Genomic DNA, 27,921 nt, shown 5'->3' on the forward strand with positions numbered 1-27,921 from the left:
CAAACAGCGTTAACCTGATAATCTATTACTTAGCTGAGTTAAGGGGCCACTGCCTGCCTGTTCTGAGTATTGAGTAAAACCAAGTACAGCTAGCGCTATGCATTTTATTAATTACTGTCCTCTCTGGTGAAAGCTGGCTACTGCTTTTCTTCAAGTACACTATGATCATACTAAATTTAAAGATCAAAATCAATTTTCTAAGCAGTCTGTGTCAGGTCACCCACAAAATGGAATTCATGTCAGACTTAAATGAACTGGCCACAGAAGGTTTAGATACGTTCCCGCTCCTGTTTGATAACTGTTTTCTGTAATAATAAAACAAAATACAACAAATAAAATGTACTGCTATATGTAAAAGCAAACTGAACAGCTCATGTGTGAAGTTCAGTAAAACATAGGTGTTGAAAATTTAAAACTGTTTCAGTTCACACGATAAACAGCAATCAGCTGTGCGTGAGAGATCCTGACTAGTCCAGGACTTCTGAGCCTTGTGCTGTCTACTTATTATCCCGAAGTGGTGAATGCTTCATTTCTTCATGCTGTCATTTGCACAGTACCTTCAACACTTGAAGACTTCAATAACTTGTAATTAAGATTGTGTTATTCATAGTAATAAGTTGCACAAGAAATGGCTTACTATCCAAATTACTTTATACTTGGCACTTGCTCTGCCCTCTGGAGTTTGTGCAGTGGGGGAGGGAGGATGGCAAAATTTTTTCACTTGTTCTTCATATGACCATTATAGTCAAAGTAGCCATTTCTTGTTTCAACATATCATGTTGATAATTATGCTCCTTTTCTCAGTCTTCTTGTCTTTGCTTATGAAGAACAGTATGAGCTGGAGAGATTTCTCTGAAAGTTTTGCCTAGAGTGTGAGCGTAAAAGAAGACTGGAAAAGTAATGGTTAATGGCATGCAGTCCCCTTTCTCTCTTTCCTCTAACTCTTCTTGCCATCTGCTTTTTTCTGTTTGTTTTGCATCTGTAATTTCTGTCTGGGCTCTGGGTTAATAAGTTAGATGGTGAAATAAATTACTTTTAGTTCTTGTGAAAATTGATTTTTGTTCTGTTCGTGAACTGAAAGGGGCTTGAATTGTATGGCACTGTGTGTAGTGATCCAGAGCCGTTACAGAGCAGAACTATAATCAAGAGTAGGGGAAATGAACCTCATTTTCAGGCCTTGAGATTAAAGGTGCTGATCTGGGTGAAAAACAAGCAATTTGAAAATGTTTAATAATTAAAGGTCTGCATTCTAATTACTGGCATGCAAATGCTTGGGTTTTTCCAATCCTGAGTGACCTGGTGTAGTAAAAATTCTTCACAATAACTATGATATTTCACTTGCTGCTGGTGAAAACTCTTATTCAAAGTAAATCTCCTAGAGCCTTGTTTTTCTGCATTGTAGCTGGATAGCTCTTTCATTTCTACATAGTCTCTCAATTTTTTATTTCTGTTAAATCTTACAGTGCTGCTTTAGTTGTGCTTCCAGAACCAGAGCTGATGTTGCCATGCCGTTTCCTTTCTAGAAAGGGTGTGATCATCGTATCAAAGTAGTTGTTGAGAGATGAAGTTAAAGAACATAGGGGTTTGTTATGCAAATAATCCTTGTGGAAGAAAAATCTTGTTTAGTAAAACTGGTCTAATCCAAATTTATTCTAAACTGCTTTGTTTTGTAATTTCAACCGCTCTAAGCAGGACTTGTCTCTGTTTTATACAGCGTCCTGAATAAAGGACGCATAGCCCAAAAGGGTCAGAGGTAATATTAAATGTTTATAAGAATTACTCTCTGAAGGGAGTCAGATCCAAAGTTTTCACGTGTGCTATCCTTCTTTTTTGTGTTTCATATGCTAAAATGTGGTGCATCTCACAAAAATTATCACAGAGAGTGTCTTGATTACTGATAAATACAATACAAGCCTCTTAAAATTTTAACTTGCTGGTTTTCAACATCCGGAAATCTAGATATCAAATAATCACTGGTATGTTTGGTCTGTATGTTTTGTTTTGGGGTACCAAACTTTCTTATTTTGGCTGTGTTCTCTGTGAAGCAAAATTTTCATTCAGTTTTTGATGTTGCAACAAGTTGCCTTAAAGTTGAAAGGATCAGAAATCCTTCTTGTTGGCTTTCCAAACTAAATTAAGGGCTCCCTTACTTTTGTAACATCTGTAAGCTAAAGCAAGTGTGTGTACAAGCAATTCAGCTGCATTTGATGTCAGCCTTGCAAAAGCTTTTCTCGTATATGGTAAATACTTTTATTTGACATGCAAGTAAAATGTTGCAGAGTTTTTCACCAAAGTTATGACACAGCACAAACAAAGAAACTACGGCTGAGTCATTAAACTTGCTATATGCTTTTGCAAGGCTGCGCTGTATGTGTGCATGCATTTTACGTGTTCTAGGGTCAAACTCTACTTTCAAGTGTATTTTGGCAAGTTCCCTTGACAGCTGTGTGGGGAAGACCTCCTGTATACCACAGAGGGTAGAATTTGGCCCTCTGTTTGTGCTAAGGAACTATAACTCTTGTCATTTCGTTATATAAGCTGCAGAGGTAGAAATAACTATGATGTGGGGTTGAATGAAGGATGAAGATGGTGCACAAGAGGATGTGATTTGAGCATCCTTCCTGACTTGAAACGCTGATGCTTACAAGCTATATTCCCAAGAATTTTACGCTGCAAATTAGTTGCAATGAAGGACAGTATAAAACTGCATCCTATTTTAATGCCTGGCTAGTCAAAAAATGAGCAACATCGTCAGACTGCCCTATGCAGGCTGCATCTTATGTGTCTGGCAATAATACATATAGTGAATAAGGATAAATATCTTGGAACAATGAAAAGATTTAATCAGTAAGCATGTTTTTAAGCTGGAATTATTGTGTGTTTTTCCTCGAGGGAGAACTTTGTAAAGCCAGTAAAGAAAATTACCGTCCGGTATTTCCAGGTTTTGTTACTGATTCTGACCCTGTATCCACACTGATGTGGCAAGTAACACGGAATCAATCAAACTATGGTCACGCCGTTCTGAAATGAATGAGGTATTGCCTTTGCTTTGGAGTATGGCAGAAGGCCAACACACATAGGGTATGCAGGTCTTGCGTAACTGGTTGTAGGGTTACAGCCTTGTGAAGTTGCAAGTTGCCCTAAGGTCAATTAAACTGTCTGTGGAAGACTTACCTGTGTATCGTTCTTCCTGTTGCGTAGAACGAGACTCCCAGGCTACTTTATGTGCAAGTATAATTTCCCAGGCAGCTCTTAGAAATGTCTGTTGCATCTTTATTAATATGCAGAAAATGCAGAAGTAGTGCAAGAGGGAATCGGCATCTACCTTCACATTTTTCTCCGTTTAAGATATAGGGAAAGATGAGAGTGTGTCACGCTGTTTTGTGCCATTAAAAAATGGTTCTTGGGAACATCACTTGTATTTAAAACTTGATAATTTTTTTTTAATTCTGCCTTTCTTCAGACTTATATATCCCACAGCCCCATCATTATGCTGCAGCAATCTTGAGACCTTTCTTGTAAGGAAGCTTTGCTGAGCCATTCCACTTCTCCTCTTGTTTTTCTCCTTCCTTGTGTGATTCCTACTGTCTTTTCTATCATCTAGTTCCTTTTTCTGCTGTCTTGTGTTCGTTCATTCTTTTTCTTCTTCTTTTTTTTTCTTTTTTTTTTCTTTTTTTTTTTGTCTCCCCAAGCTATCTCCTGGTTCCTCGTTCCCTGCATGCCACTAACTAGTTTCATTAGATATTAATTGATTTGTGAATTCAGGCTGAATTGCATCATCAGCAGATGGCGGATCCAGACCTGTTGGAGGAATCCTCTTCACTCCTGGAACCAAGCGAGATGGGAAGAGGTGCCCCGCTACGACTTGGGTAATGGCAATTTCTGCTTTCTTTTGTCTGGCTTTAGGATTGCTGGCTTATGCTCAGCCTGTGGAATCTACAATCATTTGAGCGCAGTTATAGAACTTTCCAGACTGGCACATCAAGCAGATGAAGGCTGATCTAAAACCAGTTGCTGGTCTCTGTTGTTGTCCTATGTACATTAACTTCCCAGTTCATATTTGTGCTTCACACATTTCTGTCTGCACAAAAAATTATACTAGTTCGTTCCTTGTAAATCTGTTCTGGTTGCTTTTTCAGACATTCTGAGCTCTCACAGCTTTGTGGAAACTAGTAACTACTGTGGGCACATAGTTGTCTGAAAAAACTGTATAGTACTATATCCTTTTTATTAGCTGCTTCCCGACTGTCTTTGTGCATGTGTAATTCTTTATCTGGACGTAGGGGTTTGAACTAGTGAGGTCTTCCGAAGCACATGCCTAGAACATAGTCAATGGTAGCCTTGACTGCTATAATCCTTGCCATGTAATGTGCCAGGAACCTGTTGAAATGAAGACTAGCAGGCATAGAAACTGTATGTCTGAATGCATTTGTTTCTCCTTTAACCAGTGAATTATTTTTTTTAATAGACGATTTCATTCTGTTAAAAGGCATAGCTTGTGCTATAGTGCAGTTGTTTTTGTTGTGTTTTTATCTCTATGTATTTAAAAGACCTTCCATTTTGCTTAAAGAACTAATTTTAAAACAAGATTTTTCTAGCTTTCAATCTAATGCTAAACTCTAGTTGCCATCAGTGTTTTGGGTGTTAGACTATGTATTCTTTTTGGTGCAGAACTTACATTTATGCTGCTCCCTTTACAGTTTTGTGGCTGGTGTGATCAACCGTGAGCGGATCCCCATGTTTGAGCGCATGCTATGGCGAGTGTGCCGAGGGAATGTATTCCTGCGTCAAGCGGAAATTGAAAACCCCCTGGAGGATCCTGTAACGGTAAAAGGACCTATTGTTTACAGCAGCAAAAGCCTCAGATGTGTAGAAGGATCTAAGATCTATAGATCCAAGCCTCTATCCCTCAATGAGCTCCACGCAGGCAGACGTTTGTTTTGCGTCCCTTCACAGTACCTACTTGCAGCTTCTGAGGCTTTAGTGATAAATGTTTTCCTGTTTTATTAAAACAAAAATAGCAGGATGGATGGTGAATGCTGTTGAAAGGGGGAAAAACAACTCAAAATTTGGACTGCAGCAGGTCATAGTTGCTTCTCTGGAACAAACTACAAATGCAACTCCTGCATGCAGTTCTGAATAAGTAGTAATCCTCCTTGAAAGAGGCTCTTTTGGACATTAGCAGTGTGTAACATCTGTAGCTCGTTTACTCTGAACTTGGACCTTTTGTTTTTTCTTATTTGCTAATCAATAATTTAAACATCCACCTGAGAATTGTTGGCTTTATTACAGATATAAATAGTACATATTGTAGTTGAGCCTGGTTTTACATTCAGTGTCCTCTTTGCTCAAATCAAGGGACAGTGCTCAAACTTCAGGAACTCTTGCTCTTAACCAGTAAAAAGAACGGCTGTATGTAGGCTGCCCTGGAACAAAGACAGAAGAGTTGAAACTCAGTAACTGCATCTTTGTTTCTCATGTAAGGCTGACTTGTTCTCTTGTCCCACCGACTGCTGGTAGTTGACCTGCTGAATTATCTGTCTACTAGGAGAGACTTTGTTCTTATTGTGCAACACTTCCTTAAATTGAGGTTACACCTAATGTAATTATTCTTGAAACATTATGTTAAAATTTCCTAAGTAAGGTAGAACAATAACTTGTCAACAAATGCAGGAAAGGGGACCTGGCTACCAACATGAAAACAGCTGTACAAAGAATGTGCCCTTGGCTTCCCTGGAGAATCAGTTGTTAAACTCTGCTTCATCTTATTTTCATTCACTCTTTAGCTTTGTGCTTGCTTCTGTAGGTGAGCTGACTGCAGTAAGGGCTGATAAATATTTCATTGCATCTCTGTTCTTTTGGAGATCTTCCCAGGCTTTCCTGTTTATTGTATTAGATAGAATAGATAATCTAGAATGTTTTGCTTCAGTAAACACAAGTACGGTAGGGGTGTTCTATACTGAGGCTAAGAAAATTGCTTTCCTTGTGACTGTTTCAGTGTTGTTAAGCTACATTCTTGATGCACTGCAGATATAAATACCATATATACAGATTCAGAGGAAGGAAAAGTAGAACTCTGTTGTAATTTGCTATAACGCTAATTTCTGTAAATAGCTGAGCTATTACAGTGCACTCTTTTTTCTGTTCTAGGGGGATTATGTGCACAAGTCTGTGTTTATCATCTTCTTCCAAGGCGACCAGCTGAAGAACAGAGTCAAGAAAATATGTGAAGGGTATGAAAGTCTTACAGCTGGGCAGCACTCTCAAATATTTGAAACACATTGGCATGACTTAATATTGATACTTTTCAACTCCTAATTTCACAGTGACTGTAGGAGTACATATTTTGACAGCAAATAAAATGTACCAAAAGTAGCTGAAACATATTTTACAGTCAAACTAGCCACTCCCCAAGCCTGTAATGTTCAAAGTAGGTGACTGCTTTGCTAGAGAATGCCTAAACAAAGGGAGTTCAAGTGTTGAACTCTCAGACAGGCCTAGTTGGGATGTCAGCGGGCGATATTCTCACAGGGGAGATCAACAGTAACTACTGCTAGCAGCTGCATTGGTGTGATAGCAGCACCCTGAACTGGGATGGCTAATCAACTTTGGGACAGTACCTTTGAGATGCTGGCAGTACAGGGAACGAAGGGTTTTCTCCCACTTCCATTTTCTTAAGCATTCAGCTTCTGGTTTGGCCTAAAGCAAACTTCTGCACCCACTTGATTTAAAGACTGAAACTCTGCTTGGCAGTCTTTGCTGATCAGAAACTTCTCTTAAGGTGCTTCTTGCTTTATTTGTGTGTTCAGGCTCAGCCATCTATTTCCCTGACTGATTTATCTTCTTCTGTCTTTGTTACTAAGGTGGCTTGCATGTCTTTCAGATTCCGTGCCTCCCTCTACCCATGCCCAGAAACACCACAGGAGCGGAAAGAAATGGCTTCTGGTGTCAATACCAGAATTGATGATCTTCAGATGGTAAAATAACTGGGGTTAATGCCCCTTTTTCTTTTTTCTTTAATAATATAGTTGAAAACTTCTTTGGATCCTATTAAAACAGGAGAATTTTTGGCCCTATTAGATAACCGTATTTTCACCTCCAAGTAGCTTGAGAGCAGCAGCTCAGCAGTGCAAGAAAGATGTTTGGAGACTGTCTACTCAGTTGTTTTCTTTGTTGTTGTTTAGGATGGTGGGGTGGTTTGATCTTTCTGGAGGGCTGAGCAGTTAATTATATGCATGTAAGTGCAGCATCGACAGAGAACTGCATACCAGGGAGCAGAGAGGAATATGCATGTGTAAGGAGATAGCATGTTTTCCAACTCTGAAAGCATGCTTGCGTAATTGCCTGTTTCATCTGCAAGAACTTTGAAAATATTTAAACTTATTTCCAAGTTGAGATAACAATGCCAACCTTAACTTAGCTGTTCCTTTTTCTGCCTGTCTTCATATTTTCACATTGTGCTGTCCTGAAGAGCTTCTGCTTTACAACTAATCTCTTGTGCAGCAGCCTGAGTGTTGGTAAAAAGTAATCAGCACACAAATCTACTGGGTGCCAGCTCTGAAATACTTGATGCTTGCTTCAAGGAAGAAAGGCAGTATCTTATAATGCAGAAAAATTGAAGGGATTTGAGACAAAAAGAAAGAAAAGGTTCAGAAACTAAAAGGAAAAACAGTTGAATTTGGACTGCTTATTTGATACAGAAACTGTCTCAAGCTGGGAGTTGTGTAGTGCAGCTGTTTACCAATTTCAAAGTAGACAAGAACTCAGAAGCAATTTAACTAGTAGGATTCAAAGCCATATGTGCCCTGTGTCCTCACTTTTCCTTGAGTCTAAGACTTTCCAGCCTGGAAATCTGACTTGGCCCGAGTTAGATATGTTCCAATTGGAAAACACCCTCAGTAGAAAACACTTTCTCCTTTTCCCTTCAGTAAAAAAGTCTTTCACTGTAATCTTTGTGTGTTTTCTTAAGGCAATGTCCACCTCACATGTAGAATTCTTCTCTGCTCTTTTAACCTGGGTGGAGGAAAAAACGTTCTCTGTGGTCTCTGAACAGTTCTTTGTTTGAAATACCCGCTGACCTTGGAGTTGGAGGAGGAAAATAGTCAAAAAGTATCCCTGGAAAGAAGCCTTAAAACCTTTTAGCAGCGCTAATTAATATGGAAACTAAAGCATATATTGCAGGCTTGTTGCAATCTTGTGCATGGGACGGGGGAAAGGGCTTATCCATTCGTCCTCTGGTGGGTAAGGCGTGTCTTGTTGGTCAGCCCAATTTCACACTGCACTTCTGTATGCTTTTGAGTTTTGGTCAATGATTTTGCCTTATCTTTATCCTACTTCTCTATGAAAGGTGCTGAACCAAACAGAGGATCATCGCCAAAGGGTTTTGCAGGCAGCCGCTAAAAATATCCGTGTCTGGTTCATCAAAGTACGCAAGATGAAGGCTATCTACCATACTCTGAATTTGTGCAATATTGATGTGACACAGAAGTGCTTGATTGCTGAAGTCTGGTGTCCTGTTGCCGACCTTGATTCTATCCAGTTTGCTCTCAGGAGAGGCACTGTGAGTAAATGCTGTACTGCTCCTGTCTGCTGCTGTTCAAGCAGACTATCAACTGTCAGCAAACAGCATGGATTAATTGATTTTTCCGAATTGTGAGTCTCTGAAAACAATCCCTGAGGGCTGTTTGAATCAGTCCTCACAGAGGACCGTTTATTTAACATCCAGGAGTCATGGCTCATAGATAAACTTTGTAACAAATATGTTGTGTAAAGCTTTAAGTTCAGGAAAATGCTGTAATGGTAAGGCATTTTCCTGTGTTTGAGTCCTTTGATAAATTTAGTTAACCTGGCTGTGCTTTGTAGTCCTGCTGTTTAGATGCATAGTGGAACTTACTACTGAAAGGAGCTATCCAGGACATTAGCAAGCTTGCCCTCTGCTCAGAGAGTCAGATAATAGAGTTGGGTGTCTTGAAGTCCTTTCATTTACTGTTTTAAAAAACCAAAATCTTGCATGAGGTTTCTTGTCTGTCCTAATCAGACAATGTTCATCCTTACTACAAGTGCATCTCTTCCTGCCATACAAAGTGGAGAGTGGTGGAAACTTGGCAAACTTCCTCAGCTGTTCAAGTATATTTCTCATCATGCAAGCACAGGACAAAAATGCAGCCTTGTAGTTTTCCAAATGCTAATGAGAAAGTAGTGTTTTACTCTGTCCTCCAGTGCTCTGAGGACGGGTTTTCTAATTTTTTTTTTTTTAAACAGGAGCATAGCGGATCCACTGTCCCATCTATTTTAAACAGGATGCAAACCAATCAGACCCCACCAACATACAACAAAACTAACAAGTTTACTTCTGGCTTTCAAAACATTGTTGATGCTTATGGCATTGGAACATATCGGGAAATAAATCCAGGTAAATTCATACTTATAAAAGTCCAAGATATCTCAATTTTTTAGTTATGGTGTTTCTCTGTATTGTCTGTCCTATGTGAAAACTTCTGATAGAGTACTTAACACCTTTCAGAAGCAGAGGGGAAGCTGGGAATTATATTGCTAAATTGCATAAATTGTACTGTAGTAAATCTGGGCTTACTCAAATACAGTGCACTAGGGGTGTCATCTTTTCTCTTACAGCACCCTATACAATCATTACCTTCCCGTTTTTGTTTGCTGTGATGTTTGGAGATTTTGGCCATGGAATCCTGATGACTCTGATTGCTGTCTGGATGGTGCTTAGGGAAAGTCGTATTCTGTCACAGAAGAGTGACAATGAGGTAAAATGGCAGGTCATGCTGAGCTTTGCATTTCAAACAAAGGTAAACCAAGCTGCAACTCTCACATCCTTCCCCCTTGAGTTGACAATCTCCATTACTCCTTACACTTGAAATTTGTGAAGCACACAGACAGACTGGGAAGCCTGTAGACCACAAACCAAGTAGCATAATTTCATAATAGTAGTGAGTTCCCTTGGTTTTCCTTTCAGATGTTTATAGGAAATTATTCTTTTCATTTGTTTGAAGGAAATGGTCTATCAAATGTAGCAGATAAGCTGTTGTAAATAAATCACTCAAAACTTGGTTGGATCATAGAGGGGTTCAGTCACTGCAAAACTCTAACTTCTGTACATGTATATCATATCTCCAACATTCTTCCTATTTGCTGATCTAGGTGGGTTTTGCTTGCTCGGGGCTTAGATTGGCAGGAGGTGAACCAGAGTTAAGATATGTTGACAGAGCACGGAGAAAGCTGAACAGGGTCTGCACTGCCTAGTTCCAAACTAATGCTGCCAGCTGGGGGTTTGCATCAGTGTGTAGAGTGCAGTTTATCCTCTTCAGCTAATCCCAGATTCTCTGTGGACAGTCACACTGCCTGTTTATCCTCTGTATCCAGATTCTGTTCTGCAGTGCTACCTCTTGCACCCTCAATCCCTGCCATGGGGAAGTAGAGACTTTGGGCTTTTAGTCTGTATGGCTGATACTGTTCTGCAACTGACTGATCTTACTGTCTCATCTTTATGAGAGACCTTCCTTGTTCTCATTGACTTTCTTTGTTCCTTTTTGTTTTTTTTTTTTTATACTAGATGTTCAACATGGTTTTTAGTGGTCGATACATCATACTGCTGATGGGACTGTTCTCCACTTACACAGGCCTCATCTACAATGACTGCTTCTCCAAGTCTCTTAATATGTTCGGTTCATCATGGAGCGTGCGGCCGATGTTCTCAAAAGGCAATTGGTCGTGAGTAAATAGTTGGTAACTAAAGAGTGACAGTGATAAGCAGGTGACTTATCCTTCCCCATTGTCCTCCTAGCTCAGGAAAACAAAAACTTCTGAACTCACTCTCAAGTAGAATTGGAAGAGGGATGTAAATGTGATATCTATCAAGTTTCAAACCAGCTTCCCCCCCCCCCCCCGAAAACTTAGAAAGATGCAGTTTAGCACCTTTCTCCTCATAGACGTAGTAAGACTCCTGTCCCCTGTATCTTTCTTCCTTGTGACACTGAGTAACAGATCAAGAAACAGATTTATTTTTCATTCGGGAAAATCTGTAGGACCACACAGGAATCTTAAAGTTCTTTCAATTTTAGATATTCCTTGCTCTCACAAGGGAATAACGTTGTTAGTTTTTACAGAAAGAGGACAGTGTTGCTCGTGTTAATGTTTGTATACTCTACTTATACCCAAACAGAGATGCCTTGCTAGAGAATGCTCCTCTGCTTCAGCTGAACCCTGCTATTCCAGGGGTGTTCGGTGGTCCTTATCCCTTTGGCATTGACCCGGTAAGAGCTTTTCCTTTGCTGTCCTTTAAGAACATCCTCTGTGTCAACTGAAAGAAAAGTGCCTGTCCAGTTCACTGTGAGAGATTTCCATAGGCCAGCCATTCCCTTGGCAAACTCTTTATCAATGTTGGAAATACTCCTGAACAATAAAATTAATTCAGTTCCTACTGAGACGCTAGATTCAGGACAGAGAGACTTGTTCTCGGGTCCATTAAAGGCTTCTTTCTCACCCTTTCTGACCTGCAGTGTTTTAATCAAATCTGGTTAGACTTGCAAATCACTTTATGAAGTTACTTTTTTACCTCAGAGAAAAGTTATTTGTCTCTTTTTTTCATTCTGTCTTGGAAATTTAAGTTTCCAAGTAATCCTGTCATTTCGTATCTGCCTACATCAATAACACTGCTCCTAACACTGCTTAAAATATTTGATACAAAACTTACATGTGTTCCACCATAAAGAGGAAGTGCATAAAAACAGAACTATGTGTAATTGTTCATTTAAATGGATAGTCATATTTTTTTTTCTGTCAAGGATCCAGCCCCCTTTTTCCTGAAACTTTTGCCTACCATAAAAACAAGCAAGGCTTGATTCCTTCTCTGATGGTGTGATCTGTTGCTGTAAGATGGTGTTCCTAGCAGAAAAGGTTGCCTGCTCATTTTCCCAAAAGATATCCATGTGACAAACAAACACATCTTTAAAAAACCCCTGCTCTTACAGCCTAATACTTCCTGGATGGTTAAAACCATTTAGCTTAAAGTGAACACTTTCATTCTCCTCTGTTTTTCTTTTACTCAGTGTTTGGCTGACTCTGTGTTGTTTTTTTTCACAGATTTGGAATATTGCCAGCAATAAGCTGGCCTTCCTCAATTCGTTTAAGATGAAAATGTCTGTGATTCTTGGCATTATCCACATGCTCTTTGGTGTCACATTGAGTCTTCTCAACCATATGTAAGTACTTTGCTCTGTTTTTCTCATGGCGGGGGGGAGACTTCTTTGGGTGTAATGTGTGTATCAGTTTAAGATGCAGGAGCCTATCAGACTTTAACCTTCTGATTGAAGGGTGCAATACAGTTGTTTCTGTCAGCGTATGTAGAACTATGCATGTCAAGTAGTTACTGTGTTTAAGTCCCAGCTATTGCTGAAATGCTGAGCCCCTGCAATTTTGTTCCAAAGACACTCTTCACATTCTCATTAAAAGTTTTTGCCCTACATATGCCTAATGCTAACCAAATGTAATATTAAACTCTCCTTTTTTTTTTCCTCTAGCTATTTTAAGAAGCCACTGAACATATACCTTGGATTTATTCCAGAAATGATTTTCATGTCATCACTGTTTGGATACCTTGTTATTCTCATTTTCTACAAATGGACAGCCTATGATGCTCACACATCAAAGGATGCACCAAGCCTTTTAATACATTTTATCAACATGTTTCTGTTCTCCTATAGTGATACCAGTAATAAGATGCTATATAAAGGGCAGGTACGTGTTCTTGCTAGAATAAGATTAGAGATGCTTGATGATATTAGAGTCTTTCATTGACCTTATAATAATTGTGAAATCAAGTGTGAAATGTGTTTTCTCTGTGATAGAGGAAATGTGGCATCATTTCCAAAGCCTGACACTATGTAATGTTAAAGAAGGAAGGAGTAATCCCTATACCAGGGATTTATATCGGTCTGAACATAAGTCGGCTGTGGCTCCAGAACATTTGGATCCAGATTAATAGTGGAAAGTGATTAGGAATATTGTCCTGCATCTGCAATGAGGTGCCTCTAAGCTTAGCTAAGACACTAATGCCATTTCCTCCCAGCTCTATCAGACATCTGCCAAATTCTCATTCCCCACAGAATCTTCTGGATTTTTCCCTAATCTAAACCAGTATCAGCATTACATGCTGATGGGGCAGCTGCAAGCAGGCATTACGTACAGCACATCTTGCTGTTCCAGGAAAAGAGAGAGAGAGAGAGTGAAGCGTCCGTGTACTCTGGGAATTCAGTCATTCAGTGTTGCATAAGACTGCTTGCTAGGTTTTGTGTGTTTGAGCATGGACTGCCACTAAATCATCTGAGACTTGTTTCTTTTACAGCAAGGGCTCCAATGTTTCCTTGTGGTGGTGGCGTTACTGTGTGTGCCGTGGATGCTGGTAGCTAAACCCTTGGTCCTTCGCCATCAGTATTTAAGGAGAAAGCACTTGGTGGGTGACTACCTCTTGTATTTTCAATATGAAAACTAATTATGGTTGAAAAGCTATGTTCTCCATCCTGATCTTGGATACATTGGTTCACACTGCATTGTGACCTGTAAAACGTTTTTGCATGTTCCTAGGCATAAAACCAGGTGGGTTTTACTGGAGACAAAGTATTGCCTGCCTGCTTCTCAGATCTGGATCCAGCATCAAACCTGCTTTTAAAAATGCTTTATGTTGGTAATGATAAAAACAATGTATCTGGCTTGGGCTTTGTCAGCTGGTTTAGGAACACTGTCTTACTGGTTGCTGGATGCACTTCTGTGCCTTTGCTAGGCTGACAATGTAAAAGCAAAGATGTAAGCTTAATTGGCTGGCAGATTTATCAGCTGTCTTTGTTAAAGCAGTTTGGAGGGTAAAAAGTAACAATTAAAAGGAAAAAAATAAACTTACACGGTCATTAAGTGAGAGGTTGTCTTCTGGGGTACTCTCTAGGTTTCCAACTGTACTGTAAAGTATCTTTATATAAAATGCAGGAACCTGGCACACGTGCACTGAGGATACTTGAAAATTCTCCCTGCATGTATGGCAGACAGGTTTTAGGATGTTAAGTGAGTCAAAGATCAGTTCAGTTAAAGACACTCCCTCTCCCTTCTCTGACCATCTTTCATCCTCCCATGTCCCCTCCATTCATCCCCCTTTCTCTTTTGTTTTCTTCTTCCTCCCTTTCTTTTCTTCCATTCACTATCAGGAAGGGCAACCCGCGGAGGCCCAAGTCAGCACAGTCCCGAACGAGCAGGCACTAGAGGCAGCAGCGGCTGCAACAGTGAGTGGATTTAAAAATCACCTGATGGATTTAAAGATGGGAGTTGGCTTTCTATCTAATTATCAAGAGAGCATGGAATGTATCTGAATTTCATAAGTGAATGACAACTGCACCTTTAGGGTGAAAAACACTTTCTCTTGGAAAGAGCAAAGTTCAGCAAAATTGATACATTCTGGAAGAACTACCAGGCTGAAGGATAATAGTTATGTGTGCTGAATGCAGAGACACTTCTTTGCAGGAGTGCTGCTGAAATCAAAACCTGCAGAGCAGCACAGGAATACCTTGCTACCACAGCCCCCCAGGTTAAGTTCCCCTTTTTTCCTTTTCTTGCATATTTGTTTAAGGTAGATTAGGATTCTTCTCAGTGAAGCATTTCTGTTTGCATTATGTGTTCCCGAACATCATGTATATGTGATGGCCTCCCAACAACTTCATATCAGTAATTACTGGATTTTTGACACCTGTGCCCCTGTAGACACTTTGACTTGAAACTCTTATAAAATGGTTGTGCACAAATAAGCCTCTCAGCAGCAGTTGTTTCTACTTATTTGTGTCTAAACCTATAGACAGCCCTTTACTGCCAAAGCTTTCTGGCGAAGATTGCAGCAGCTCCCAGAACTTGGTCCCTTCCCCAGTATTGCATATTTCAACTTGGTTTTAGTTGTGAATGCTGCCTGTCTAACTAGGAAGCGTAAATCTCACGAACTGTGTAAAGCACGTTGTACACTCCACATGTCGAAGGTACTCTGAGGCACTTTTTAGCTGTTTGCCAGTGTTTCTATCATGTCATTTTAAATAGCCTCATGGAAATGTCAGAAATTAAAATGGTTCTTTTGTGCATAATCCATCCAGCGTATTAAGTGCATCTCAATACAAGAAGCAGCAAGGGAAGGTCTTTGTATGAGGTGTGGTTAGAAGTATAAAGTAAATGATTAGAGCTTTTGGAGCCATGTTTAGCTTGGATAGTTTACAGAGAATGGATCCAAGTTGAGTGCGAGGGAAAAGCTGCAAAAGTACAAATTCACACAGGCCAGAAATACATAAATAGAATACTGATACTAGTCATCAGTAACTTGTGATGTTTCAAAGATGCTGAAAATCCTAATAAAAGCATTGTCTTACTTATAAATTTATTATAATTTTTTTTCATTTTATTTCTATTTTCCAAGCATAAATGTCTACCTAATTTGTTTTTAGAAACCTGACAAGATCTTTAATTCACATCTGGCATTTTGGGCAAATTTATAGTTCAGCCTAAAATAAAAGTAGGCTTCTAAGAACAAGTCAGTTAAAAGAACATCAAGCAGCCCTTCTGCTGGTATGCCAGAGTGATACACTGTGAAAGCAGACAGGTCATGGGATCTTAAGCCTCCTTTGTTTGCATAGTCATCCCTCAACTTCTGAAGTCTTCATGTGCCAAGTTAGCCTATTCACATTCCGTGTCACAGATGACCCCAGTACAGTGCTAAAGCTGAATGCAGGGCTTTTCTTTCCATTTGTGGCATTTCAGTTTGCCTCTCTAGGTGGGTCACAGGTCTTAATTTGTAGTCCCTCAGATCAGTCATGAGCATTTTCTGTCTTTGGAATATCTGAAGGGAGATAGAAATCCTGCTGTAGTGCACAGTGCTGCTTGCTGAACAGAAATCCAAAGATAGTGATGTGCTCGTTAAGCCTTCTTTGTCCAATATGCATTTATGATGCATAAAAGCTCTGCTTGAGGGCCCTGTCAGATGATCAACAGGTTTGTTCATCCTTTCTTGGTGGTAAGATGGTATGGAGGAGGAAGCCTGCTGTAAATCAGATGTTAACTGTGCAATGATTACAGTTGTCAAGTGAGAAGAGCTGATTCTTTCAAAGTTCCAACTCAGTTCCTGGATTATTCATTTCTGTTTGGAGTGCAATGGAGTTGTGGCTGAGAGTCAGATGTTGAATGTCAGAATAAATGTCTATAAAAGGGACTGTTTGCACAACGTAGAATTTCCAAGTAAGGGAAAGTCTGATTTCCCATGTGTGGTGTTAGTATGCCTAACACTGGTGGGAAGCAAGTGTGCATATGTGTATTTGTGTCAGTCTATTCTGCTTTGAGTTGCCACTATGTGACTTGTTTCATTTACAACAGCAGTGGTGTTTCAGTGCTTGTTCAACAGCTGCTGGGCAAAACGTTGGTCTGTTGCACGTCAGTGCCAGCAAATGTCCTCTTGAGAGATGTCCCTTTTATTTTGCTTAGGCTTGCAATTACTTTGTAGAAATGTATCAAGTATTCATTCAGACAGACTTTTTTTCTCCAGCCCTAGCAGGAATCAGCATGTTTCCCATCCAAGCTGGGAAATAGAATTGTACAGCTGGCTTAACCTGGGTCTTAATACTTTTTCTTCTGTGAGCTGCTGCTGCACACGGACTCATAAGAAACATGCACTCTTGCAGTAAAACACAAACAACACTTTGCTCTTTCTTTTTCTGCATGTGTTAGGGAACGCACAACTTCGGTGGGATCCGGGTGGGCAATGGACCAACTGAGGAGGATGCTGAGATCATTCAACATGACCAGCTATCTACCCATTCCGAGGAGGGGGAAGAGGTAAGCAGCACCTGACCATCCTCCCTCTCAGGGCAATGTACTTGGTAGCAGAAAGTGCTAGCGTTTTGACTGTATTTGCTGATTTCCAAGCTGTTTAAATAGCAATAGCAACATTTTCAGTGAAGTGTTTTCATAGCAGTTTTCATACAGACTATCTCTTTGCCATTCCCAGGACTCCAGAAAAAGCAGTATAATTTGCATATAAAGGGAAATGTGGCTCTGTTTGTCCCCATCACAAAGAACCATTATCTTAGAGGCTACACAGTGAGAGCTGCACAGCACTCCCAGATGGCGTACACAGCTTACACTCCGGCTGAAGTGCAGGGCATTTGTGCTACTTGCTTCTCCAGTGTCAGCAAAAATCCAGGGGCTGTATTTCTGCAGCAGTGAAATCTTGTTTCTATATTCATTTTGACTGTTGGGGGTAATATTAATTGCTTTGCCTTACCTGGTAGAGAAGAAAAAGGAGTCGATCTTGCATAGTTTGAGAGTATTCTGATGCCTCTTAATTCTTCAGTGGTATCTTGCCTCTATAGTGCATGTAATGTGTTACCACTTTACTGTGTCGTGTTTAGGAGGGAATTATTAAATGTGTTCGTAATTAATGTGATTGAGACACCACACTAAATGTAAACTTATGTTTTCAAGCCTACAGAGGATGAGGTGGTAAGACTACAGCCAGCTTTGCATTCATGTGTATCTGGACCATTTCCTGTTGGTGTAAAACACATGCTGAAGTAAACATGTTATGTCACGACATCTTGTTTTCCAAAAGATCTAGCTATTTACATGTTACAGGCCATTTTTAATTCTTCATATGTACATGCCCATTAACAGACCTTTAATTACTTCATCTATACAGCTTGTTTGTCTTATCCCTTGTCTGCAGATCTTTCTTAGTTTACCTGGAAAGCTGTTAAAGCTAGAAGTCTGAAACTGAAAAGTTTTTGCTTTTAAACTTCTGAAGAAGTCTCGTTTGCCTCGTGTTGTGTCTTTGGTAATTCTGCACTGCAACAAACTGTGTAAAGATTTTTTTTTTTTTTTTTTTTTTTTTTTTTTTTTTTTTTTTTTTTTTTTCCCCCAAACTGTCTGCTATTTTAAGGATGACACTGGTTGTTGCCAGTCAGCAAATACAGCAAAACCAGTCCAGTTTCATACAGTCCAACAACTTAACTAACTAGTATCTTTCTGTAAAGGAGAAGCTCTGTTCTGAGAAACTGCTCATTCATAAACACTTGTAACAAGTATTAGTATTAAAGAAATGGGTTTTTAGGAATACTCATGCAGGATTGATGGTAGGTTTCAGCGCTATCAGGTAACCAATTTTATTACAAAAAAAATATAAATGCCATGGAATTAGAGTAGCTTCACAACAGTGATGCTGTTGTAAATTGTGCTGAAAGTGATTTTGCTTAGAGATATATTATGCATAGGCCCATCTGGAATTGAGGAGGGCACAGAAACAGTGTGCTGGTGTACCTGTTAATTCTGTATATCACTAAACCTGTGAAAAATGTGTAAAACTACAAATACTTTGCCATAGCAATCCTGCTGATTCTCCTGCTCCCTAGCATAGTGGTAACTCTCTCCAGCAGTTGCACATGGCTGTAAATTGTCATTGTTTAAGTATCACATTCCATTTACTGCACACTGACTTGTCATGTGTGCTGGGAGATGGTATGGTTCACTAGGGCAGGCTTTATTAAAGAACTTTGCAGTTCACATTCTGTGGAGAAAGAATTAGTCTTTTGACAGTTAATTTAACTTAATTGTTTGAAATATTTATTGCTCTGGATATACCAGGGGAGAAATAAGAATATAAATAGCTTTCTGTGCATGCTTAGAGCATTAGTCACTTGATGTATTTGAAACATCATGTTCACTTAACTTAAATACGAGCAGTTTCTGAAGCATGGATTAAATCCAAAATGCAGGGAATGCATTCCCAAGCTGCAAAATTAGAAACTGTCCTACATGGCAGACTTCCTTATTAGTTCTTTTATTATTGTAGAAAATTACCAAGACACAGAGACTTTGCCAGTGAATGGTGCATAGATGTGACTTTTTCAAGATTGCTTTATGCATTATTTTTGCTTTCAAGGGCAAGTTCATATCTTGCAAAATGCTCTTGTTGATCCTGTAGCAAAGGTACATACACAGTATCGACTTGGAATACTGTCTCCTCTTTTGTAGCGGTACATACAGTTTATTGGTGAATTCGTATGAGTACCATCTTGTTGCTGAACAGTCTTTTCCTGGAAAAGTCCATGGCTGAATTTGAAATATCTTACTTTCATATGCTAGAATATGAAAACAATAATATTCAAGCTGAAGCAGTGAACTATAATTCTACAAAACCTAGCAAGACAAGAGAATTCATTTTTCATTTATAAAACTGACATGTTAAACCAGGAGAAGACAGTATCAGTGTCTAACTTCAAACATAATATCCTTGGTAATAGCACCAGGTAGTGTGCTTGTTTTCCCCAGTTGGCCAACCCTTGCTGCTTGCAAGGCTCGCAGCTCTCTTCATCTTCTGTGTTCTCTTTCCAGTTCGACTTTGGTGATACTGTGGTGTACCAGGCTATCCACACCATTGAATATTGCCTGGGGTGCATTTCAAACACTGCATCCTACTTGAGGCTCTGGGCTCTCAGCTTAGCCCATGCACGTGAGTATTCCTTATGGAACTGAGATTTGGATCCATGTGTCTGATCACCCTGGGCAGGCAGTAGGTGAAAGGCAGGTAGCCTCTCAGAGCTCAACTGTCAAGCACTGCTGGAAAAGGACTGAGCTGTGTGTGCATTAGCTGGGAGTAATTAAGTCTAAACACCAGTGTCTACTTGCATAGTGTGTTGCTAAAAGGGAGGGATGGAGTTGAAAGCACTGAATAAAGCAAAGAGCTGCTGAGCAAGGACTCTGCCCTGCTCTGTGTGCAACAGTTGGAGACAGTGTCCTGGCTTACTTGCCTGCAAAAGGTGTTCCTCTTAAGTTTCCCACCCCATTATAGTGGGAGTTTGCTTGACTTTAGTTTTTGCTTTATCAGTAAACTGTAACAACCCTCCATTCTTGCTGAATGCTCTGAAATGAGCCCCCTTCTCCCCTTTCTCCTGGCAGAGCTCTCGGAGGTGCTCTGGACCATGGTGATCCACATTGGCCTCAGCGTGAGGAGTCTGGGCGGAGGCTTTGGCCTCTTCTTCATATTTGCTGCTTTCGCTACCCTGACAGTAGCAATTCTCCTGGTCATGGAGGGGCTGTCTGCTTTCCTCCATGCTCTTCGCTTGCACTGGTGAGTTACTGGAACATGCAGAAACTTCAAAGCTCTTCATAGCAAGAAAATTGATGTCACCTGGACTACGCAGAAATGCCATCTTCTAGAAAATTATATTGACCCTTACACAGGAAAGCTAAGGCTGTTAAAATTGGGGTAGTGGATACTATTGAGCCAGGATCAGCAATGTTCAGAAGTGCCAGAGTACCACAAATCTAGCTAAACATCTAAATGTCCTACAGCAGATGTGCTCTAACAGCAGAAAGTCTTTAAAAGGGTCAGATTTCAGTCTTGTTTCTAGTGATACACCACTCTCTCCTGACCCTATGCATACATGTTGCTTAGAAATTGTGGAGAGTGATCTCTGCTTAAAAATAAATTAGACTAAAGCTTTGTGAACAGTGGGATGGGAAGGTTGTGCTAGATGGATGAGTGTGCTTGTGGCTTTCAGTAGGATTTGCTTGTTCTGTCTTTTGGTCTTTTGCCTGGTTCTAATGTTTGTTTTCCTTAATGTGCAATAGCTACTGACTGCAGTTTCCTTCATGTGATCTTGTTCATCTTCGTAAGACCTTGCATTAAACAGCGGTAGCTTTGCCCATCTGCCCTTTGGGGTGCTGTGGAATGGTAGCTATTTCTTGCTGTTCTTGCTTATTAGCAGATGCTTTTGTAGCCCCTTTCCTGTGATTATTAAGCTCCTGTGTATGCAGGCAGCCAGTAAACAAGAAGGAATTACTCACTAGAGTGCTCATCGCTTTCTCTGCACCGAAGTGTGGAAAGTATTCAAGAGCTTTCTCTAATCCATATTTAAGAGTGCTCATTGTTCCACTTCAGATTCTGTGGTTAGTGCACTGGTGGGATCAAAGGAGCAATGTGGGAATGGGTTTTGCTTGCCTCGGGTTCTCTTCAGCCTAAAGTGTAGGAGAGTGTGTCTGTGCCTCTGTAGAGTTCAGGTCGCTGCCATCTCTTAAGGTAGCTTGCTTCTTGCTAGGTCAGAAGACCAAAGTGAAGTCCCATGAAGTTCACATGGAATATTCTGTCTTGCTTAAATGGGAAGAAAAGGTTGTGAGCACTTTTAAAAAGTAGTTCTGTAAGTGAAAAGGAAGCCGGTGCCTTTAAAAAAAAAAAAAAAGGAAAGAAAGAAAATCGGCCTTCTTGCAGTTTTGCCCTGCTTCTGGGGAAGGAAAACTTTGTCCTTTTGCCCTGCGTTGGCAGCCTGTGGGGGTGTAGGCTGGAGTGTCCTGGAGTGCCTGGGTCTTTGTAGCTCAAGTGAGTCGAGCTTCACCCAGGGGCTCAGAGCTGTAGCCATCTTGTGCCGAGGGAGCCCGTGGGGGGGCAGCTGCTGAAAATGGCTGCTGGATGGTGCTTCTGTTTTTCCTGGCATCCAGCCTAGAAATCTTCATACCAGTCACTTGAGAACTTCTTGCTGACTGGCTGGTGTTTCCGCATCCTCATCCTGCTGTCACTGTACTACACCATTGCATCAGTGTGAAAGAAGGAGCTCTGCAAGACCTGCCTGGTATTATTGCTAGCAGTCCAAGAAGAGCAGAGAGTAAGCAGTACTCTAACTCTGTATGTGGTGGTTTTGATCTGCAATTGCTTGTGAATTAGTGGATTTTCAAAGTCTTGCTTCACTGGACTGCAGTGCTGCACGGCACGTTTCTGAGCAATAGCAGATCAACAGTTCTGAACAGCTTTTCTTCTTGGCAGGCTCTGTGTTTTCTTTTTTACCCAAAGGGATGGGTTAAGATAAGAAAGCATGTTTTTCTGGAGACACCTGTCTTGTGTTAATAACCACAAACTGCACCTACGGATACCACTCACAGAGCACCTGGAACAAGTGTGAACTGGAGGCTGCAGTTCAGCCAAGAGGTGGCTTTTCACATTGCCAGGCTGTCTCTAAAGGGTGGTGAAAAAATTGTCTGGAAATGTGTCAAGGGTAGATGCATGTCACTGAAATGGCAAGCGAACAGAGAAACCCAGCTGGGCAATAGCAATAAGCACATGGATCACTGTCACCATGCAGACCAGTACAGAGCATTTGCTGGGAAGCTGCAGAACTGAAGCTCTTAATGAAGTCATATTTTCCCTAAACATATGTTTCAAACTTGTAAGACTTTAATACACATAATCTAAGAGAAAATCTGTTCAATCTTAGAGCCTGAAAAGCAAGTTTAAGGCAATATTTCAGACTCCAAGTAATCTGCTGAAATTATTTTGGATTTGTTGGATTTTTTGTTATCACAGTGGAGAGGAAGGCACCTGCAGTTGTTCAAAAGAACATACTGTTAACATTCCTTTTTGCTTCTGAATGTGAAATCAGGATGTTTCCAATGGTAGGTGTTCCCTTTTTAGAAGGGGGGGGGGGGGTGTGTCAAATACAGCTGTCCTGGGAGGAGCAGATCAGATTTTCTGGCTGTGGGAGAAGAGTCACCTATCAGGAATTCTGAAGGTGTGGGTTGTTCAGCCTTCCCGGAAAGGAGGAGGAATTTAGCATGTGTCTTACTGGTGGGGAAAAAAAGCACAGATTGTTCCATATGCTCTGCCTATCAGTCCCAAATGAGGAAGATTTGTTTTGTGCTTTTTCAGAAAGTATGCATTCTTTCAGCAGGTTGGGTTTTTCTGGCACATTCTGGGGTGGAGGAAGCACTCTTTGAGTGCTGCCAAGATGCAGGCATGTGTATTGGAGGTCTGCTGGAGCTCAGTAGCTGTCTGAGCTATACCCCCACATTGTGCTGTTAACTCCTTTTACTGTAACATCACTGTTCTGAAATACTTTACTTTTCTATTTTCTTTTCAGTAATGTAGTTTGACATGAATGTTTAGATTAAAGTAGCTTACCTTTTTTTTAAGCTAGTCAGCTCTTCTAATATGAGCAAACACAGACTTCCCCCAAAAGGAGTAGTTCATAACTGAATTCAAAGTAGGGTCCCAACATCATGGGTTGATGCAGGAATACAGTTTCAGTGGAGGTGTCTTCCTGTGTAAAGCAGTATTTTAGGCTCAGTTTTAGGCCTGATTTGGAACCAGAAGCTATGTCCCTGGATTATGTCCCAAGACCAGGCCACAGCTAGAGAGAAAGGATAGCACTAGGCATAATACAGAGCAAATCAGGTTAATTCAGATCAGTGAAGAGTGGGGTTTATTTTGCTCTGTAGGAGAGAGGTTGGTGTTAAATTAGCATCGTGATGTAGGGGCTTCAGTTCCAAAGTTCAGAGCAGTCAAACCACATTGTTCAGGCTTGGCTCTGGTTACCCAAGAGTCTCTCAGCCAGTCTCCCATCCCTCAGTCGATGTCCATCAGTGTGGAGAGCATGGGTCCTGGCGATACGTGACTATAGGTTTGGCAAACACTGAGAACCGTGTCTGCTCTTGCTAAAGGTTTCAGTCTGTTCTCTCCCTCAGGTGTAGTAGCATCAGCAGCTTCACTGGCAGGTGTGTGCACTTCACCACGGCCATACTTGAGACGGACACAAATGTGATTTTTTCTTTATCATGAGTTGCCTGAGCTGTTTGCCACTGGTCCATAAACATCCCCAGAATGAGCTCAGACGCTTGGAGGCAGTGAAATGGATCTGAAGCAGTGCTCTCAGCCGTGCAGCATTAGAAGCTCACGTGATGTCTGTTTTGTTCTGAATGGCAAACTTGGAGGTCTGCGCAGGGACACCAAAATAGATTTCAAACACAACAAATGTGGTCAATCTCTGACAACTGTGTGGAATAAATAAAAATCGGCAATTATGTGGCACTTTGTCGACGGCTGTTCTCGGTTGTAAACTGAGAATGGACAGGCAGACCCTCCTCTGCCCAGGCAGAGCTCCTGGCCCGCTGCCACTCAAGGGGGAGTGCTGCTTTCTGAGAGGCGTGGGTGTGCCAGAGTTGCATCCCACTCACAATCCAGCTCCCCACCCGTCCTGCCAGAATTTTATTTTTCTTTGTAAAGGTCATGAGCCAGAGCTTGTCTGTAGTGTGACCATAAAAGCACGCTACTGCTCTAAAAGGCAGTCTCCTGTAAGTGCAGGACAGAATGACCCACGGTGCCGCATATGAAACTGCTGTCCTTTTTGGGAAAAAGTAACTGCAACAACCTCTACACAAACGCCCCCATTGCTTTCTGACTGTAAGGTGCGCTGTAGGCTGCCCTCTTCAAGGTGCGCTCTGAATCACAGCCGACCCCAGGCATTGGCACACGCCTTTAAGAACACAAACAGCAAGCAGGAATTTGCACTTGTGCTAAACGAAAGTTAGGGTTCCTGTTCAACAACTGACTCTGCTGTTGCTTCTCTTGGGACTGCAGGCTGCATAGTTTTCCATACAGTGTGGGTACTCTATGACTTGGGTTGGAAAATCCACATAACTTCAGTCCAACAAACACTTGAGCTAATTATTAATACCACAAAGCTGAAGAGTGGGTTTTCTTTAATGCTGACTGCCAGAAAGCTTTCTAGTCTGTTTTACAGTGCAGTGCTAACTCTCTAGTGAATTCTTCTGCAGAACTTGATCACTGATGGAAGACATGCAGTGCAAAGTTTAGCAATAGAGCTGGTACATGACAGCCAGTGATCCTGGAAAAAAGCAGTGTCTCATACTAAAAAAAGGACCTTGGATTCTGGGTGTTCCTGTAGACAATTGCAGAAAAAAACACACAGCACATTTAAGCCATGATTGTTTGGTTAACTAAACTTTTTCACTAGTTCCCTAACCTTACAACAGCTTCTCCTCGAGCTTCAGGCATCCAGTTGTGGCCAGTTGTAACTGAGTGTGTCCAAAAGGAGCTTTCAGATGTCGGGGCCAGCTGGAACAGTTAATCATCAGGGTTAAAATTTCATTTACAGTGGGTTGGTACTGTGTGACTCAGATACCCAACCCTCTGCTTCTTTATTTCCCTTTGCTTACAGAATAGTTACTTAGTCACAGGATACTTATGGAGATTATCAGGGTTCCTGAAAAACTGGAGCATGTTGGCAAGGAGCCCTTCCTCCCACACGGAAAATCCTGCTCATCCTAGGGATTCCTCTGCAGGGAAGTCTGTGTATCTGCATGAACAGGCAGCAGAAGAGATGAGCCGAAAGCTGTTTTTCTGAATGTTTCCCTCTTGAGCTCTGTTGGGAAATCACTTTTTGCCAGCTGAAATACCAGCAGCTCTGAAGTTTACTGCGATTCCTGATTTAGAAGAAAATAATTTAAGTCTGCTTTTTTGTTCTTCATAAAAATACTTCTGAATTGTGTTAAATTGCTCTATGATTTGCTGTCACTTGATTCCTACAGAGACTTTGTTCTTTTAGTGGATCATGCAATGGAAAGTGTTTCTCATGAGGCTCATGAAACACTGTGCTTGTTTTTACTGTGAATCATGGGATTATTTTTTTTCTTTCCCTATTTGGCTGTTGCTGACCATTGGACAGTTCTCTAGAATAATTCTTTTTTTAAACTGAGTTTATTAGGGGAAGCAGGCAAACAAGTCTAAGTTAATGTTCAGATGGAGACAACAGGCACATCTCTAGCTCAGCTGAAGTAGTCATGTGGGTATAAACCAAATATGCTGAAGTAAATAAATAGAAGTAGCTGATGGAGAAAGTCTGAGCACAGCATCACGCGGTTGAGGTTTGTTCTAACTGAAATGTGAACTTTAGTAATGACATCTTATAGGAAATGCTCTGTGCTCCTAGGTGCTTCTAAGTGATACCACGGTTAGGGAGTTCATCCTATTTTTGTTGCCCTTTTATTGCCTTTGGGGGGTGGGATCGAAGTACCTAGACAGTTCTCCTCTGCTCTGCTCCAGAAACATCAAACAAAAATGTGCGGTTTGTGCCAAAAGATACACTACATAATACCACTTTTTCTCTTTAGAGTCAATAATCATACTTTTAATGGAGTTCTTGCTAACTCATATCTGAGAGCTGCCTTTTTAAATGAGCAATTGCTCTTCCCTCTCTTGCAGGATTGAGTTCCAGAACAAGTTCTACACTGGCACTGGATTCAAGTTTCTCCCTTTCTCCTTTGATACCATCCGTGAGGGGAGGTTTGACGATTAAAGATCCCTCCGCTCAAGCAGTGTTAAACGTTGTGTGTTTATGGTTAGCCCTCTCCTGCGTGTCTGAGTTGCATGTAATTCTCCCGTAGTGAAAATAACTTATTGCAGCACCCTCGAGTGTTACTGTGGCGTTTCGAAGCCAAGAGCTTTGACATTCTTGGGTAATGAGTGACACTGGATCAAAGAAACTTTTCGTTCCTTAAGTTTACCACTGAAGATACCACGTGCATGAAGTGTCAGAGTTTGGTGTATAATAGTGTACTTCTTGTGTTGTGAATTCCCTGGCAGGCTTATCAGGGCAGCATAAGAGAAATGCAGCTATGGCTGAGTGGGCATACAAGCACATGGAGAAAAGGTCTAACAGCTTCAGCTTGCACAAAGCTTGCTGCTCGGGAAGAGATTTTTTTAAAGAAAGTTTTACATGTGGATCCTACGTGTCTCTGCCTCTGATTAAACAAATTATGAGCAGTGGGCAGTTGACAATCCAGGGCATGCTTCTTCTACCTCCAGGGCTTCCACATGTGCCACGTCTGACAAAAACAATGTCTCATTCCGTGCAGGGATTCATCTCTTTGAACTCTGGCTGGGGCTTGGGGAGCTGATATGAAGAGGTAGAACTCAGCCTCAGCTAAGTGTATGGTGGCTCTCCGTTTGCTCTAGCGACAGGGAAATACCTTGTCTTTGCAAGAGACCTTCCCTGGAGAAGAGATGCTTCTCTAACTGTGCACCTGCACACTCGTATCCCAGGCAAAGCCCTATGTCCAGCAGCAAAGGCCCGTTCCACCTCTTGTTTCTGGAGGCAGTGGTGGGAACAGGGGGGTCAGGCGCAGCAGGCTCGGCTGCCTTGCTGTGGCCTGGGGTGAGATGGAGGAGGGACAAGCTGCAGTGCAAACTGTCATCTCAGGTACTGACCACTGGCGATGGAACTTCCTGCATTTCTTGTTTAAGGACAAAGCCCTGAGGCTGCAAAGCCCTAGAGGTGCATCCAGATAATGCCCATGCAGACTTGGCATCGGTGGAGGCAGCTTTTGCAAAGGTGGAGGTACTAGTGACATATGTTGTCATGTATGCTCAGGGTCTTGGGAGCCCTTTAAGGGAGAACTGAGGCCGAGTCTTGCCAAAATAGTCCCATGGCAGTGGAGTCTCGGTGGTGTTTCCCCGCACTAGCTGTTGCTTTTTCTCCAGTACAAGGTGTGAATAATTTCTTGCCCTCCTCAACTTGATGTAGCTGTAGGAGCAGTGGGGTGTGGGTATGTGTTAGTGCTGTGCGTAACTGTCATGTTTAATTCTCATAGTGGATCTGAAGTATTTGTGTATGAACAGATTAGAACAATAATGAGAATCATTGTAACCTGGAATTGAGGAGGCAATGCTACACAGTGCAGGGCTGTTTAAAATTATGTGACAAAGGTGCGTGTGCACTGCACACTGTAACGGGTGTGTGCACGGAGCACGGGGATCCTTGTGCTGCGCATGGGCAGGTTCTGGGTAATCGTGGTGTTTACAGGTGTGCTCAGCTGTATGTTTACAATGGTGTTTGCAGACAAAAGATAAAGTCAAAATATGTCTACGTCTGGAGCAGTGACACCAGTCCTGCTGCCTGGGTGAAATGCATTGCAGTCACTGTAAAAATTAAACTAACTGCACAAGTGGTGTGGCCTCTTTTCTGCTTTGCCTGTGCTCTCCGAAGGGTGCTCCCCGGCAGCCCTGTCTGACACTGGGCAGAGCCGCGAAAGCTGCCTGGGGGG

General features: G+C 41.4%; 1 protein-coding gene across 3 annotated transcripts in view; it reads left to right on the plus strand.

Moving 5' to 3' along the window:
• ATP6V0A1 (ATPase H+ transporting V0 subunit a1) overlaps positions 1–27,822 on the plus strand; it is a 30,679-nt gene extending 2,857 nt beyond the window's left edge. The window contains exons 6-22 of one of the 3 annotated variants that reach the window (XM_075036591.1): positions 3,766–3,869; positions 4,701–4,827; positions 6,151–6,233; positions 6,884–6,977; positions 8,348–8,560; positions 9,262–9,412; positions 9,634–9,773; positions 10,580–10,737; positions 11,189–11,279; positions 12,109–12,227; positions 12,546–12,762; positions 13,370–13,477; positions 14,220–14,294; positions 16,765–16,872; positions 19,426–19,543; positions 19,990–20,161; positions 26,081–27,822. In XM_075036591.1, the coding sequence (XP_074892692.1) occupies positions 3,766–3,869; positions 4,701–4,827; positions 6,151–6,233; positions 6,884–6,977; positions 8,348–8,560; positions 9,262–9,412; positions 9,634–9,773; positions 10,580–10,737; positions 11,189–11,279; positions 12,109–12,227; positions 12,546–12,762; positions 13,370–13,477; positions 14,220–14,294; positions 16,765–16,872; positions 19,426–19,543; positions 19,990–20,161; positions 26,081–26,174 (2,172 nt within the window). In that variant the 3' untranslated portion in view covers positions 26,175–27,822. The remainder of the gene's footprint in view (positions 1–3,765; positions 3,870–4,700; positions 4,828–6,150; positions 6,234–6,883; positions 6,978–8,347; positions 8,561–9,261; positions 9,413–9,633; positions 9,774–10,579; positions 10,738–11,188; positions 11,280–12,108; positions 12,228–12,545; positions 12,763–13,369; positions 13,478–14,219; positions 14,295–16,764; positions 16,873–19,425; positions 19,544–19,989; positions 20,162–26,080) is intronic. The other 2 variants (XM_075036590.1, XM_075036589.1) reach the window with 2 other exon arrangements.
• The last annotated feature ends 99 nt before the right edge of the window (positions 27,823–27,921 follow it).

Source organism: Buteo buteo, chromosome 9 (genome assembly GCF_964188355.1).
Source record: "Buteo buteo chromosome 9, bButBut1.hap1.1, whole genome shotgun sequence".
Taxonomy (NCBI): domain Eukaryota; kingdom Metazoa; phylum Chordata; class Aves; order Accipitriformes; family Accipitridae; genus Buteo; species Buteo buteo.